The 17730-nt window shown below is 42.7% G+C and overlaps 1 protein-coding gene across 1 annotated transcript; it reads right to left on the bottom strand.

Annotated features, from left to right (window-relative positions):
* On the bottom strand, nucleotides 1–1002 carry LOC119016309 (induced myeloid leukemia cell differentiation protein Mcl-1 homolog). The gene is made up of 2 exons (XM_037092071.1): nucleotides 740–1002; nucleotides 1–564 (listed from the first exon to the last, which is right to left on the bottom strand). The coding sequence occupies exons 1-2, from the start codon at nucleotides 983–985 to the stop codon at nucleotides 451–453; spliced, it is 360 nt and encodes a 119-aa protein (XP_036947966.1). The 5' UTR covers nucleotides 986–1002; the 3' UTR covers nucleotides 1–450.
* Between the last annotated feature and the right edge of the window lie 16728 nt (nucleotides 1003–17730).

A 17730-nucleotide genomic window follows, 5' to 3' on the forward strand; every position in this document is an offset into this window, starting at 1 on the left:
TGAATTATATCAACTTTTTTATTAGTTAGAAGCTTACACTGGAACTCAACCATTATTCAATGTCTGCTTCCTCTTAAGGAAAAACATTCCTCAACTATGTTCACCCTTGGTGCACCCAATCACAACAAACACATGAACACATGCAAATCCACTGAAAAAAAAGGACCAGTTTTCCCTTCCTGATTTGAACTGAGGCACCACCACCACCAGGAAACTAATATTATTATGCAGAAAAAAACATCAAGATAAAAATCAGATCAAACAGCTTATTCAAAAATAAAATAAAACATTTATTTTACAGTCGATCGCCGTGGGCAAAGTTTGTCCATGTAATCAACATCAAATGTGTGACTTATTTTGCTGTTGGGGTGGATGTGAGCCCAGGAAAGAGGCCATGAACCAATGGGGTGATCCTACAAAGTCCTTTGTCTTATGTCCAGGATTGAAGCCTTAAATCAACAGGGCAAGTATTGCTCCAATAACAGCAAATCCAGTAAATGCCATGAGTGTGATCCTCACCGTGGACTCTGGGTCTGCTACCCCGAAGAATTCAACAAAGCCATCCTGGAAACAAGAGGTATTAAAGAAGAATCATTAAGATGGAAATCTGAGGATACAGCACTGGGGCAAAGGCCAATGTGCACTGGACACGTAGGCCCGAATTGCACAGTGAGGAAAGTTGTGCAGCCAGTTCATTTTTTCAAACATCCTGTCATTCAAACATGAGTTGTTAACTCACCCAGGAGTTGTTGTTGAGCAGCCAGTCCCTCTGCTCTGTCAGCAGGTAGGTAGAGAGCTCCTGTCCCACCTGCTCCACACAGTGGCCCCTGCCCTTCTCCTTCAGGTACTGAGACGCCACTGCCCCGAAGGCCACCAGGCTGGCGACCCGGCCCCAGTTTGTGGTCCCGTCTCCAAAAAGGCTCCTGGCAACTGAGCTGACAAAACTTGCATCCCCTCTGTCATTCATTGATAATTTATTGATCATTCCTAAAAAAAAAAAAAAAAAAAAAAAATAAGGAAAAATCCATACATGGAAAAGGTTAGAAATTCATCCTGTTTTTACATTTAGGGACAGATTTCTGTGTGGCTAGCAACTCAATTTACAAATACGTTCATGGAAATTAATAATAAATGGAGGACCTGAACTTAACTTTATATGCAAGTATTGTTTTCATGTGGAGTAAAAAGGTTCTTACTGGTCAAAACAGCAAACATCGTATCTTTTAAAAAGGAGTTAATGCAATTAAACACAGTCTGTAGCAGCAGAAGATAAAAACTCTGAGCAGCTGTCTTTGTACCAGAGTTTCCGGGGTGGAATCTCTTGAGTCGTCGAGACAAAATGTTTCCTTTTTTTCTCCAATTACTTAATATTCACACATTGACTCAGTCGGCTCTTGCTCCTTTGCTGCTGACACAGTATTACTTTTTCTTTTGAAAATATGCTCATTTCCTGCATATGCAGTCATTAATATTTCGAAATTCACTGGGACAAGTTGGAGGATCGAGGCTTTTTTTCACCTGTTGCCATGTTGGATCATGTTATCTGCGTTCCATTGATGAGGACTTTTTATATCCTCATGCACGAGCTTCACTCAGGGTAACCTTGACTCAGAGTTGATTGAACTAATTGCTAACACCTTTTCTGAAACTGAAAACTCTGAGTTTGACAGCTCAGTGTTGGTCAACCTAGAGTTCAGGTTTTGATTCAGAGTTTGTTAAACTTGCTTCCTGAAACAGGCCCCTGTACCATCTGCCTGAACAGTTCAAACAGGAAGTGACCAGGATGGTGAATGTCCTTTATAATGTTCTGGGCTTTTTTAGACAGTGGAAACTCTGTAGTTCTTTCACTCTGGGGAGAGGGCAGCCGACGATCTTTTGGGCAGTATTGATGACCCCTCTGGAGCGCTTTCCTCTGAGCCGCTGTGCAGCTGGTGTACCATACGCACATGCAGTATGTCAGTATGCTCTCAGTGGAGGCACAATAAAAGGACACAAGCAGTCTTTGCGTGATGTTATTCGTTCTGAGTGTTCTCAGCAATTACAAGCTCTGCTGGGCCTTTTCAGCAGCTCAGCGGTTTTTACGCTCCAGCATAGGATCTCCTCTAATGTGGACTCCCAGCAAGAGAAAGTTTGCCACCCTCTCCACACAGTCCCCACTGATGATTAATGGTGGGATCTCTGTTTTCTTTCTCCTCTAGTCTATGATGAGTTATTTGGTCTTTGAGGTGTTGAGGAGCAGGTTGTTGGCCCTGCTCCATGTTGACAGTCGCTCCACCTTATCTCAGTAGGCAGACTTGTCCATCCCCTGGAAATGAGCCCCACCACTGTGGTGTCATCCGCAAACTTCACCATGGTGTTGCTGTGATGGACAGGGGAGCAGTCATATGTATAGAGGGAGTAGAGCAAGGGACTAAGCACACAGCCCTGGGGAAAGCCAGTACTGAGGCTTAGAGCCATGGACTGCAATCAGAAAGGAAGCTGTTAATCCACATGCAGGTTGTGTGTGGAAGCCCCAGGTCCCCCAGTTTGACCACTAGCTTGTGAGGGAGGATGGTGTTGAATGCAGAGCTATAATCCACACAGAGAATACGCACATAGCTCCCCTGCTGCTCCAGGTGTGATAGTGCAGTATGGAGTACCATGGCTGTGGCATCCTCTGTGGATCGGTTTGCTCGGTAGGCAAACTGGTGGGGGTCAAGGCTGTGGGGTAGGGCTGCTGAAATGTGACTACGGAACAGTTTTTCAAAGCATTTCAGTGCCACTGGTTGGTAGTTGCTGAGGCTGGGGATGTGGTGTTTCTTGGGCAGGGGGACTATAGTTCAGGATTTCAGGCAGACTGAACAACAAAAGCAATGACCTCAACAGCTTTAGGGCTAAATGGATGTTGTCTTAACATAATCTACAAGTTGATTGTGACTGGACAATAACAAAATTTGCTTATATAAATCTCTTACATTTCCAAACTAAACTTTTACTTAAGGCCATCAAACTATCAAATATTGTTAAAAGCAATGCTTAGTCTTAAGCGATCAATCATTGTTTCTGTGTGCGTGTGTGCCTCATCCTTATTTAAATCGAATTGTGTTCTTATCTATGTACTGCTCAGTGCTCTGACATTCTATACTTACTTTTACCTTTCAGTGGCAACACCCCACTTGTCTGCCCTCATTTCAGCAGTGCCTATAACGGTCAGATAGATTTCCTAATTTCCCCTTCTATTCCTCATGTTTCGGTGATTCACTAGGACTGATTTGCCTAAACATCCAGTGAGCTTATCGTTCCCACAAACTTCACAATCACTCTGATCTTCTCATACGCTGGATCTCATCAAATAAACACTTTATGTAGTCTATTCAGCCAAGTGAGTTGTTTGACACCTTTGCTCTAACCAACGCCAATTTATAGCATGCAGGCTGTAAACTAGTCCCCGAATATCACCAGACTCACACTGTTGGTCCTGTAGATTGACCCAGACTGCGTGCCTTGTTCTCTTTCTTTTTCAAGTTGTAAATCCTAATAAGAACACTGATATTCTCCTTGGCCATCAGACTATACTCTACGTATAGAGGGAAAGAGGCCGTAATCTCCTTCAATCTTCACCTTCCTGTAGCCATTAAACCATTTCCTTCTGAATTCCTCCACAAACACCTTTCCTCCAGGTCTCCCTCTGTCTCCTTTTTTTTTTTTTTTTTTTTTCCTCAAGCCTCTCTAGCACCTCCTTCTGCTTTTGCCTGTCAGAGACATATGTAAATATACTCCCATGTAAATCAGTCAAATATTTAAAATGCACCTTCCTTTTTTTTTGTCCAATAGGGATTGATTCTCTCGTAATTTGCTTGAGCGACACGCCATCAATGCAAGCGGAAGCGCCACTACCCAATTTAGACCTGTGTGTTGGCAGATTTTAACAATGCAGTTTTTCAGGACGCTATACATTTTTGCAGATCTCTTGGCTTTGAGGAGATGATAAACTGCTCCTACATGTTGTTGAATTCACAATTTTTGTACAATCATATTTACAATTTTATCCACAAATTCTCTCCCATTATCTGTAAATATTTGATCTGGAAGTCTCCATCGGCTTATGACCTCCCAACATAAGAACTTGGCATCTGCCTGAGCATCCTTCTGCTTGGTAGGACAAACCTCAGGCCTTTGCTAAAATTTGTCTGCACCTACTACGATGTATCTCTTTTTCCTTCAATTGATTTTATTATATCAACAAAGTCCCTGACTAGCTCACACATATAATCTCTTGGAGTCCGAATATAACCAGGAGGGACCATCACCCCTCTCCTAACATTGTTTTTCACACAGACTGTGCGTCCACCCATAACATGATCAATTTGTTCCAGTGGGTATGGTGCCAAAAACTCCTTTGGATTTTTCTTCTCTTAACTTCCCCCCTTGCAACATGGGCTTGTCCATTTGCTTCCTGACACCATCTGGTGGTTTTTCGTCCTCTGGGGTCGGCAAATATTCAACAAAATCTACTGTGGTGCTTCCTGCTAGAATGACATCCTATTGTCCCTGATGTTCTACAAATTTATCATGATTCTCCTTCACCATGCTTGTATTGAATATCCATCCATCCATCCATCATCTGTACACATTATATGTACGCCGCTTAATCCTCTGCAGGGTCGCGGGGGGGCTGGAGCCTATCCCAGCTGACTTAGGGCGAAGGCAGGGGACACCCTGGACAGGTCGCCAGTCTATCACAGGGCTACACATAGAGACGAACAACCACACTCTCATTCACACCTACGGACAATTTAGAATGATCAATTAAATACTATTAGAATTTTAGTTCCTTTCAATATCTTTGACTGATCTGGACCAGTAAGAACCTTTTAATTCATATCGCTTCTTGTAATTTTACTCTACTAACTTAGGTATATGATGTGTGAGGTGTCTCTATGTTCTTTTTCCTGTATGTAAAACCAAACAATTACTAGGATTCAACACTAAAATGGGAACTCTGCAGAAGGATTTAACACTGCACAGTATATAGCCTTTGGAGGAGTTCAAGCCACCCAGGCATGTGGATCAGGTACATCTGCTGGAAAGTCAGCCAAACAGCCAAACGTTTCTTTACAGGCAACAATGGTGTGTTGCTCTGAGGAGTCTTAGTTATCTACAAGACGTGTTTATAGTAGCCCTTTTGTTTGTGATATCGTCCCCTGGATTACCTCCTCCTCTGTTGGGTACTAGTTCTTCCGTGGAGGCCAGGTTCTGGGTTGGAGCTCGACTTCTGCCGGTCAGGCTGACTTCCCGAGTCCAATGTCCGTGCTGTGTCCGTAAACAACTGTTTGTAGCTGTCCCAGTCCTTGGGTGGAGATCATCATTTTCATGAGCTCCTGGTTTTTACTCTCCCAAATGGCAGAGTTTTCTTTTGTTGGAACAGAAGCGGCATCCTCTGTTTCTGCCATCATTTCTCTCACATGTTCATGTTCATAATCCTTGACTATCATCAGAGTCACGTGTAGGATGCCTCCTTCAGTGTCATGTTCTTTACCAAGATATTCATCCTTGTTTGTTCTCATGGGTGCTTCTTCTGGTCCCACAATTATGCAACTGAAGCTGAGCAGAGTTTGTTTTGAGTGGCGGCTTATCCATTCATCTGAACCTGACTGAGCCGCACACCTAAAGTACCTGATTCCTCCGCTAGCTTCTTCCTCTTTTCTTTCTATCCCTGATTTTCAAACAACTCCAAGATACCGAGCTTTGTCTGTCTCTCCTCTTATAAACAGTGGTATCTCTTTAAAAACTAAATGATCACTGATTTATTATAACTGAGTTTGCCTTACTTTGAAATGTAGAAACCAACTTATTCAGGTTATGCTGATGTCATCCACTTTCATGCTGCTCTCTCAATTTTGAAACCTTCTGAGGCAGGGTATCATTCTGTTTTATTACAGGTGATGGGTTTAGAACTCATCACTGGGTTCTTCACGACAAAGTTGGATCACTATCTTTATCTGTAAGGAGGCAACAACACTACATGATTTATATTTACAAGGCCCTGCTGCATGTTTTATCTAATTATCTTACCAATTTTATCTCCTTTAGAAATTGTAATGTTTACACTTGTTCACTGGAGTCCTTGATTTTAGACATTCCTACTATAACAACCACATTGGGAAAGACTGTTTTCCAGTCTGTGCCCTCAGAAGTGGAATGACCTATAGTCTGCTCTTAAGCTGAATCATCTTATCTCTTTAGATATTTCCAAAATACCTGTTGTTCAATGTTCTGCAGTCTGAATGTAATCATGATTTATCATCAGGTTGTGTATGCGTATTCATGTATTTTATACTCCCAGCATCTTTAGAAAAGACAGTTTGTGCCCACTTGAGCTTCCCTGGAAAAACTGAGGCTTAATTCATTCATTAAGGATTTCATTCACCGGTCAAGGTTGATCAATTTCCAGCCAGCGCTTATGCCATTTCTTTGATATGTCTGCAATCTCTTTTCAATCAATTTCCCCCTACTTTCTTCATCTTCTCTCCGCATAATATCCCTTTAGCTCTCCTTATTGCCTCTACTCTTTCTCTTTTAGGTGATCAATAGTGCTAGTCATGCATAAGACTTATAACTTTATTGATAGGAAAAATCTCCAAACCACCAATTCCTCCATTCCTTTGTTATACAGCTAATTAACACCAATTAATATTTCCTTCATGTCAAATTCTGTGCAGTTCTGCATATTTTAATTCAATTTCTCCTATATTTTATCAAGCAGGTCCTTTAAGACCTAGTTCTGATTTACAGTGACAACTTTAACTGAAGGTGAAAATCACCTATAAGGCAAAAGGAAGGGCAGGAATCGTACTTCCCTATAGGTCATCTATCTAATATCCTATCTTTTAAATATCACGTTATCAATACAACACCTATGCATTGTATATGATATATTCTAATAATGCGCATTTATATAGATTACGTATAATTAATTCCATGGACAAACACTCAGCTTTCACATCAACTTTAGCTGACTCTTAACCACACACAGCTTCAGAAGACACAATAAGCACTGAACACTTCACACCACCGGGCGCCCTCTTTTTCCTTTAGACGAACAAACACAAACACACATTCAGCTGAATTTCATCAGAGCTCTTCTACCTAACACATACTGCAACTTGGTTTGTTGGACTCAGAATACAGAAAACCGCCTCTAACAGCCCACCAAGTGCCAAACCACTTTAGATTAGAGTCCATGGGCGTCACACGCACCGATAGACTTGTCGAATTTCTATTGTCACAACCATAAGTTTGATTTGACATAACATTTCTCTCTCATTCTAACTTTTCTTTGTGGTTTTCATCATTTCTTTTGTTTCCTGGCCAGTCTTTTCTATTCTTTTCTATTATTTGAGACAACTGAACCATAGTGACTAATCTCACGCATGACTTCCAGCAATGGCTTAGCTCCATACCTGCATCGTATTACCAATTAATTCACAAATCTCTACCGCATCAGTTTCTCCTTTTCTCTTAATTCAGAAAATTTAGACAGAATCGTATCAACAAACTACACACCTGTTGCCCAGTTTCCCCTCGTTTTTGTAATTTACAGCTTGACAGATGTTGGAAAACACACACACAGTCCCATCCAGGGCCTGAGTTTGACTCCTGGAGCGAAATGCTCACCTTATTTGCCGGCTGGGGTGAAAGTCAGTCTCTGGACTCCTGCCGTGTGTCCAAGTTGTCAAAAGCCATCCTATCCTGCCTGATAGAGCAGTCTTTATTGAAACAGACTTCAAGTGGCCTAGCATCCGAGCAGAGTGTGGTTACCCATCTGGTGTTCTCCAATCTAGGGCAAAGTAATGCCAAACGCTTTCAGAACTCCTATGTCTTCGATCTTAGGAATTCTACCAAATGCCACCCCTCTTTCTCTGTTGTGGGGGCCTTTTTTAAAGTCTATTTTCCATCACTGCCTACTTCTCCCAACAGGTCACTTTGGTGGATTCAAGGTACATCTATCCAATGGGAAAGAAGAGAAGGATGGGTCTGCCTCACATCCTCTATGAAATAACTCTAGTGTGTGTTACTTAACTTTGCTGATGTCAGCTAAAGTGGACAGGATGGTCTCTCTATACTTAGATGACAATGTATATGTTGAGTCAGCTCTAAACCTCTGGTGTGGGCTCCTTCCTGCAGCTTATCTCTGATACCCACCTCAGGGCTGATCAGGGCTCCTGGTTATGGGGACCCTCACACTGTCACATTCCCGCAGTTGTCTAAGGGGAGCATCTGGTCTCGTCTCATCCTGTCTTCCTCCTATTCACTATTGTCAAAGAACCCTGGATGTGTTGGAAACACACAGATACTACAGTCACCAAAACAGATGGAAGCCTGTAACCTGAATTTAGGAGATCACTGAGATGTGTAAAATCATGGTATCCAGAAAGCATGTCGATTGCCACAACCATACTGGAAGTAGCTTTAAAAACAATTCGGGGCCTCCAATGTCTAGAGCCTGGCTTGGACATGTTATATGAGTGCTAATAGGCTAAGAGGCTTCAAACCCCCACAGGACTGGCCCACGTGGAGTGCAGAATCAATGACAAAATGTTCAGCCTTTGAGCTTGAGAGGAAAAAAAAGTTCCTCTGGCAGAACCAAAGGAGATCTGGGCCCTAAGAACTATACAACATTTGACGACCTGCAGGTGTTGGGGCTGGATTGGCTTGTTAATTGAATCCTTGTGGCTACATGCACTAAAATGTATACACATTATCTAGGCCCCCCAAGGCCATGTCCCGTGAATTCCAGCTCTCTATGTAGCAGGATTAATGAGCTGGAAGGCTCATAAATCAGCCAGTGTATTTTTAGGTGAAAGGGACAAAGTACAGAGCAGCTCCTTCGCTGTTATCTACTGAAAGTCAGCCCTTGATCCAAGCTTTTATCGGCTGTGGGCCCCACCGACTCCCCTGCCTGCCCTGTAGACTACCAGGGGCGCGGGGGGAGAAAACCCCCCTGGAATATGGCTAGGTCCTTACCGGAGTACCAAGGGCGTGATAGTTGAAATGGACTGCCAGGGGCATGAAGTTCCAGCCGGTGCAGATGTAACTGTGTAGCCCGGGGAGGAGTGCTCAAGAGTGGGTACACAAATCCAGCTGGTGGGTAAGGTTCCTGGAGGGTCCCCCCCACCAAGCATGCCGGAGAACCCCGGCTTAGGTGTGAGGGTTTGAGGGTGAGGACCTGGCCGGGGGTCCCCTGGTTGCGTCAGGGGTGGTGGTTACAAGAGTGTTACAGTAAAGTGTCTCACAAGGAGAAGTGGGGTCACATAGACATATACTGACATTTTGGGTTTTAGCCTCTGGGGTCTTTGAAATGAACATTGTTAGAATGCCCATGTGAGGCAAAAGTGCTGAAATTTAAAAACAGCCTCTGGGAGCCAAGTACGAAAATGTGGTGCGAGGTGATATAACGCCCTTTTGTAAAAAATAAAATTAGAGGGGCCCTTGAGTGACCACAATTTTGAAATGTATTTCAACCTGAGCTACATGTCGAAGTATCCTTGAGCAAGATACTGAACCCCATATATATATATATATATATATATATATATATATATATATATATATATCCACATTCTCAGTATACCATTGTGTTGAGTGAGGCCACATTTGTGGCCTCACTCAACACAATTTGTCACATTTGTATGTTTACCCTTTAGGGTAAAATCTTTCTCAGTCTGACTTTCTCTGCGCTGAATTAAAGCTCACAAGCTCGTCATCTCTGGAAGTAATGCTCCCATAACCTCATAACTTCTACATCTAGCAAGAGAGACAAATAGAGCTATTTCATTTGAATGGACGATTCACCTTGCTCTCCATAATCCCTTAAATTTGATACTGCAGTGAAATATGATTTCTCAGCTCAAGTTCTTACCTTCATAATCCACATTGGCTGTTTCAGGTACCTCTTCTGTAGAATTTTCCCCCTGCCAAGGACAAAAAAGACACTAATACTTCTGACCTGAAAGGGACCTGTGTTAAAATTTTATGAACATTAAATCAAGCTTCTTCCCTTCACCTTAATGAGGCTTACCACTCACCTTAATGTCCACAAGGGTTTTGGTTACATCCTCAAGTTACATGCCCATATTCTCCCACAAATTCCAGGTATTCTCTATATTGTGTACAATCTTTAACATAAAACATGTTTTATATTTATTGAATTATTCTATGTATTGATTTTTTTTACAAAACAGGAACTGTAATTACTACTACATGAAATTCCTTCATTACCATGGCCATTTCTGACTGTGTATGGACAAGCCACGCTTCAGAGACATGTTCTTCATCAGACTTCGGCTGTCTTTTTTGTTTCCAGCAGAGGAAAATGATGCCTGCCAAAATTATGATAATGAAAGTAATGGCAGCAGCCACTGCGATTGATCCTGTGGTGACTACAGAGGTGGTTCCTGTGATAGTTGCTGTTGTGATTACAGAGGTGGTTCCTGTGATAGTTGCTGTTGTGATTACAGAGGTGGTTCCTGTGATGGTTCCTGTTGTGATTACAGAGGTGGTTCCTGTGATGTTTCCTGTTGTGATTACAGAGGTGGTGCCTGTGATGGTTCCTATTGAGATTACAGAGGTGGTTCCTGTGATAGTTCCTGTGGTGATTAGAGAGGTGGTTCCTGTGATGGTTCCTGTTGTGATTACAGAGGTGGTTCCTGTGATAGTTCCTGTGGTGATTACAGAGGTGGTTCCTGTTGTGATTACAGAGGTGGTTCCTGTGATAGTTCCTGTTGTGATTACAGAGGTGGTTCCTGTGATGGTTCCTGTTGTGATTACAGAGGTGGTTCCTGTGATAGTTCCTGTTGTGATTACAGAGGTGGTTCCTGTGATGGTTCCTGTTGTGATTACAGAGGTGGTGCCTATGATGGTTCCTGTGGTGATTATAGAGGTGGTTCCTGTGATGGTTCCTGTTGTGATTACAGAGGTGGTTCCTGTGATGGTTCCTGTGGTGATTACAGAGGTGGTTCCTGTGATGGTTCCTGTTGTGATTACAGAGGTGCTTCCTGTGATGGTTCCTGTTGTGATTACAGAGGTGGTTCCTGTGGTGATTCCTGTTGTGATTACAGAGGTGGTGCCTATGATGGTTCCTGTGGTGATTACAGAGGTGGTTCCTGTGATGGTTCCTGTTGTGATTATAGAGGTGGTTCCTGTGATGGTTCCTGTTGTGATTACAGAGGTGGTTCCTGTGATGGTTCCTGTTGTGATTACAGAGGTGGTTCCTGTGATGGTTCCTGTTGTGATTACAGAGGTGGTTCCTGTGATAGTTGCTGTTGTGATTACAGAAGTGGTTCCTGTGTTAGTTCCTGTGTTGATTACAGAGACGGTTCCTGTGATAGTTCCTGTTGTGATCACAGAGGTGGTTCCTGTGATAGTTCCTGTGGTGATTACAGAGGTGGTTCCTGTGATGGTTCCTGTTGTGATTACAGAGGTGGTTCTTGTGATGGTTCCTGTGGTGATTACAGAGGTGGTTCCTGTGATAGTTGCTGTTGTGATTACAGAGGTGGTTCCTTTGATGGTTCCTGTGGTGACTACAGAGGTGGTTCCTGTGATGGTTCCTATTGAGATTACAGAGGTAGTTCCTGTGATAGTTCCTATTGAGATTACAGAGGTGGTTCCTGTGATGGTTCCTATTGAGATTACAGAGGTGGTTCCTGTGATAGTTCCTGTTGTGATTACAGAGGTGGTTCCTGTGATAGTTGTTGTGGTGATTACAGAGGTGGTGCCTGTGTTAGTTCCTGTTGTGATTACAGAGGTGGTTCCTGTGATAGTTCCTGTTGTGATTACAGAGGTGGTTCCTGTGATGGTTCCTGTTGTGATTACAGAGGTGGTTCCTGTGATGGTTCCTGTGGTGATTACAGAGGTGGTTCCTGTGATAGTTCCTGTTGTGATTACAGAGGTGGTTCCTGTGATAGTTCCTGTTGTGATTACAGAGGTGGTTCCTGTGATGGTTCCTGTTGTGATTACAGAGGTGGTGCCTATGATGGTTCCTGTGGTGATTACAGAGGTGGTTCCTGTGATGGTTCCTGTTGTGATTATAGAGGTGGTTCCTGTGGTGATTCCTGTTGTGATTACAGAGGTGGTGCCTATGATGGTTCCTGTGGTGATTACAGAGGTGGTTCCTGTGATGGTTCCTGTTGTGATTATAGAGGTGGTTCCTGTGATAGTTCCTGTGGTGATTACAGAGGTGGTTCCTGTGATGGTTCCTGTTGTGATTACAGAGGTGGTTCCTGTGATGGTTCCTGTTGTGATTACAGAGGTGGTTCCTGTGATAGTTCCTGTGGTGATTACAGAGGTGGTTCCTGTGATGGTTCCTGTTGTGATTACAGAGGTGGTTCCTGTGATGGTTCCTGTTGTGATTACAGAGGTGGTTCCTGTGGTGATTACAGAGGTGGTTCCTGTGATGGTTCCTGTGGTGATTACAGAGGTGGTTCCTGTGATGGTTCCTGTTGTGATTACAGAGGTGGTTCCTGTGATGGTTCCTGTTGTGATTACAGAGGTGGTTCCTGTGATAGTTGCTGTTGTGATTACAGAAGTGGTTCCTGTGTTAGTTCCTGTGTTGATTACAGAGACGGTTCCTGTGATAGTTCCTGTTGTGATCACAGAGGTGGTTCCTGTGATAGTTCCTGTGGTGATTACAGAGGTGGTTCCTGTGATGGTTCCTGTTGTGATTACAGAGGTGGTTCTTGTGATGGTTCCTGTGGTGATTACAGAGGTGGTTCCTGTGATAGTTGCTGTTGTGATTACAGAGGTGGTTCCTGTGATGGTTCCTGTGGTGACTACAGAGGTGGTTCCTGTGATGGTTCCTATTGAGATTACAGAGGTAGTTCCTGTGATAGTTCCTATTGAGATTACAGAGGTGGTTCCTGTGATGGTTCCTATTGAGATTACAGAGGTGGTTCCTGTGATAGTTCCTGTTGTGATTACAGAGGTGGTTCCTGTGATAGTTGTTGTGGTGATTACAGAGGTGGTGCCTGTGTTAGTTCCTGTTGTGATTACAGAGGTGGTTCCTGTGATAGTTCCTGTTGTGATTACAGAGGTGGTTCCTGTGATGGTTCCTGTTGTGATTACAGAGGTGGTTCCTGTGATGGTTCCTGTGGTGATTACAGAGGTGGTTCCTGTGATAGTTCCTGTTGTGATTACAGAGGTGGTTCCTGTGATAGTTCCTGTTGTGATTACAGAGGTGGTTCCTGTGATGGTTCCTGTTGTGATTACAGAGGTGGTGCCTATGATGGTTCCTGTGGTGATTACAGAGGTGGTTCCTGTGATGGTTCCTGTTGTGATTACAGAGGTGGTTCCTGTGGTGATTCCTGTTGTGATTACAGAGGTGGTGCCTATGATGGTTCCTGTTGTGATTACAGAGGTGGTTCCTGTGGTGATTACAGAGGTGGTTCCTGTGATGGTTCCTGTGGTGATTACAGAGGTGGTTCCTGTGATGGTTCCTGTGGTGATTACAGAGGTGGTTCCTGTGATGGTTCCTGTTGTGATTACAGAGGTGGTTCCTGTGGTGATTACAGAGGTGGTTCCTGTGATGGTTCCTGTTGTGATTACAGAGGTGGTTCCTGTGGTGATTACAGAGGTGGTTCCTGTGATGGTTCCTGTGATGGTTCCTGTGGTGATTACAGAGGTGGTTCCTGTGATGGTTCCTGTTGTGATTACAGAGGTGGTTCTTGTGATGGTTCCTGTGGTGACTACAGAGGTGGTTCCTGTGATGGTTCCTATTGAGATTACAGAGGTGGTTCCTGTGATAGTTCCTATTGAGATTACAGAGGTGGTTCCTGTGATGGTTCCTATTGAGATTACAGAGGTGGTTCCTATGATAGTTCCTGTTGTGATTACAGAGGTGGTTCCTGTGATAGTTGCTGTGGTGATTACAGAGGTGGTGCCTGTGTTAGTTCCTGTTGTGATTACAGAGGTGGTTCCTGTGATGGTTCCTGTTGTGATTACAGAGGTGGTTCCTGTGATAGTTGCTGTTGTGATTACAGAGGTGGTGCCTGTGTTAGATCCTGTTGTGATTACAGAGATGGTTCCTGTTGTGATTACAGAGGTGGTGCCTGTGTTAGTTCCTGTTGTGATTACAGAGGTGGTTCCTGTGATGGTTCCTGTTGTGATTATAGAGGTGGTTCCATGTCTTGTGTGTCTTGTGTGTCCTCTAAGATTTTCATAGCTTGTTTATCATTCACGCTAAAGAGTTGCAATCAGTCAATAAAACCTGACATTACTGCTGCCATTCTGCATCTGAGTCCTCTCTCTTTTGTCCAAGCCTGGCAAAATGAGCCCTCTGATCCTCAATTAAGAATGTTATTACAACTCTACTACTGAAAATTACGGCTAGTCTTCCCAAGATTTCGATGTAGAAGCAAATCTGAGTTGGCCCACGAGGGCCTTGGCCACATTTTCATGCATTCTCTCTGTATGCCACAGCAATTTGACCCAAGTACAATCTCCTTTAGGGTAAAAATCCTACAGAGGCATCTGAATACCACCTAAAAAGCTATAACAGCTTAACCACTCATAACAATATCTCTGTATAACCAAATATCTTCACATGACCCGGTATGTCCAAGAACAGTAACAATTGAAGTAACAATATGTAAATCTGTTGACTGGCTTTTAAAATGGTTACTGCAGTCCAAATTCAAAACACTAAAGTAAGGATATGATTTTGTGTGTGCACTGTAATGGCTCTTCATTTTTCAAAAGCCTTGTTTAACCATGTTTCTGGTTCTGGAGTATTGAGCTTTTTTAGAAATATGCTGCAGCTTTTTGGGTCAGATAGATGCAATTAGATCAGTTGCTGAACCAGTTTGCTGTCTGCTTCCCTAGCCACTGTTTACATGCTAATTTGTGTCATGTCTGGCAGTCTGGGGGTGTGGAACCGTACCATGTGTGTGCGCCTTAACCCTGCATACCTGCTGAGGTCAGCAGAGGTTTCTACATGGCATCAGGAAGGAGATGTTGGTACCTTGGGCCTTTGTATATTGGAATTTTGTCACCTCATTTTCACCCATATACAGGGTGTCCCCAAAAAATGTATACACACTTTAAATGATAGCAAAATTGGTGTCTATTAAAATTCATTTCATTTTCAAGAAGTCATAGAATTTACAAACATCATTTTATTGTTATGTCACCGCCTGTTCTCAAACTGACGTCCGCTCTGGTCCAGACACTGCTGACAACGCGAAGCAATGGAATTGCTAACATCATGGAACAATTCCCTTGGTATTTGCATGCATTCACGTTCAATGGATTGTTGCAGGTCTCATAGCGTAGACTTTGTCTTTTAGGTATCCCCATAAAACAGTCTAGTGGTGTGATGTCTGGTGAACGTGGAGCGTATTCAACAAAACCCCTCCATCCAATCCAACTGTTTGGCACGATCTCATCAAGAAAGAATCTAATAATGTGATGGTAGTGTGGGGGCGCGCCATCTTACTGAAAATAAAACTCCTCATCTTCAAAGTCTTTGTTAATACTTGGCATGACAGACTGTTGCAGCAATTCAGTTATCAGCTGCTAAAGTGTGTACACATTTTTTGTGACACCCTGTATAATTAGAATATTTTTCTGATACAAACAATTGCGCTGCAGACTTTGCATTCCAAATATCTTCACATTAGATGATCAAAACTGCTGTAAATGCTCTCAAACTGATTACAGGTAGCCTATTAAAAACAACTGTCCTTTATGACTACTTTAATTTTCTTGACAAACAAGCATACACTAATGTAAGTATAATGTTATAATCAGTTTCTTTTTTTGTGATCAAATTTTTATTGAGCAGTTGCAAATCAATTTACAACACAAAAGTAGGCATGGAAATTATATGACCATGTATACATCACAAAAATAAACTCCCAATTCAAAGTAAAATTACAGTATGACTTAGAGACTTACATAAAACAATCCCTACCCACCCATGCATAAGCTCAACACACCTAACACAAACAAATAACATGAAACAAGTAATAAGAAAAAATACACGTAGAGTAAAACAACAAAGCAACCCCATGCACGCCTGCCTATATGCAAAGGGACGCATTCAAAAGCTAAAGAAAAAAGGATATGAGTTGGACAAACACAAGGACAACAACTCAAACACACACACACACACACATACACACACACACACACACACACACACACACACACACACACACACAACACACACCACAGGGGAAAAAAGTATGTCAGTCAGTGATACAGGGGGCGAGGATAATAAGGACCAGAGAGTTACCCCAATAAGCCTTTTAAAGATTCTGCTGCTGTCTGCTAATCGCCCAATGTTTTCTCTGTGGCACCATGAATACGGGCGGTTGACAATTCCATATAGACCACATCTAAAAAGGGTAAGGATCCACTGTCTAAGACCAAGCGTCTGTGATTGTTTCCATCTTGTGACCACAGATGATGCGCTTGTTTAGTCGGGGAGCATTTAGTGCTGATAAGTCATTTAATATCAGGACAGGGACAGTCACTGGCACAGGTTCACCCACTAGATCTTGCAGTGTCGAAGCAACAACATTCCAAAACTGTGCCACTGGTGGGCAATCCCACATCATATGTAAAAAAGTCCCAGGGGACTTGAGATTACAAAAGGAACACAAAGGGGAGTCTATCAGTTTCATGTAGAAAAGCTTACGAGGAGTTAAATAAGTTCTATGTATGCAATTAAAATGTATTTGTTGGTGGTTAGGGTTACGCGACGCCTCCTTAATACTTTCCCAAACATCCTCCCAATCAAACTCTGGATCTAAACCAGGATAATCTTGTCTCTATCTAAAGGCAATTCAGTGTATGAGGATTCTAAAATAAACTTGTAGAAAAGAGATACCGTACCCTTGGTCTTATTCTGCACTGAAACCAATCTAACTAGGGGGTGAATGGGCAATGGTTGCTGCCAGGGTACGCCATATGCTTTCATGGCTGATCTGATCTGTAGATAAAAAAAGAAAGAAGAACCTGGTAAATTAAATAAAAGTCTTATATCCTGAAAGGAACCCAGGGCAGTGTCCGTGTATAGATCGTTTAGGTAGTGGATACCTCTATCTCTCCAGTGTGATGATGAAATAGGTCTCACTCCAATCAGTAAACCTTTGTTATTGAGGGGAAAATGTATGCCGTTTGCAGGATATCTTACAATGTTTTTCTACTAGCCGCCATGTTCGAATCACATTTGAAACTAAGGGACTAAGGGTTTATCAGAAATATTAGAAAAGAGAACATCCTCTAAACTCCATGGCTCAACTATTTTTTCCTCCAACCCAAGCCAAGATACCGGTGTGTCAGGATCACGCCAAGTAACAACAGGGCGCAGCACAAAAGACCAAAAGTAATATTTAAAGTTTGGTACAGCTAAATCACCATGTTCTCTACTTTTTTGTAATGTAGAAAATTTAGGTCTGGGACGTTTTTTGTTCCAGATAAATTGGGAAGAGTGCAGCTTCCTCCAATAATCCATGGGAGGACAGAGTGGGATCATTGAACTGATGAAGTTAATTCTTGGTAGAATATTCATCTTAACAATAGCAATCCGGGCCTGAAGTGAGGCTGGCAGGACAGCCCACCTATCCATGTCATTCTTAACAGTTTTATGCATTTCCAAAAAATTATGATTTGTAATGCCATATAAAGACGGAAAGATTTTTATTCCAAGATACTTAAAGTGTTGGACAACAGGGACATTAACAGGGAAAG

This window comes from Acanthopagrus latus, unplaced genomic scaffold (genome assembly GCF_904848185.1).
Source record: "Acanthopagrus latus isolate v.2019 unplaced genomic scaffold, fAcaLat1.1, whole genome shotgun sequence".
NCBI classification, from domain to species: domain Eukaryota; kingdom Metazoa; phylum Chordata; class Actinopteri; order Spariformes; family Sparidae; genus Acanthopagrus; species Acanthopagrus latus.

Bases quoted from the DNA above. Each gene is read 5' to 3' on its own strand.
- LOC119016309 (XM_037092071.1), bottom strand. From the start codon at position 985: ATGATCAATAAATTATCAATGAATGACAGAGGGGATGCAAGTTTTGTC. The intron at 565-739 runs GTGAGTTAACAA...TCTTGTTTCCAG, and splicing joins TGCTCAACAACAACTCCTGG to GATGGCTTTGTTGAATTCTT.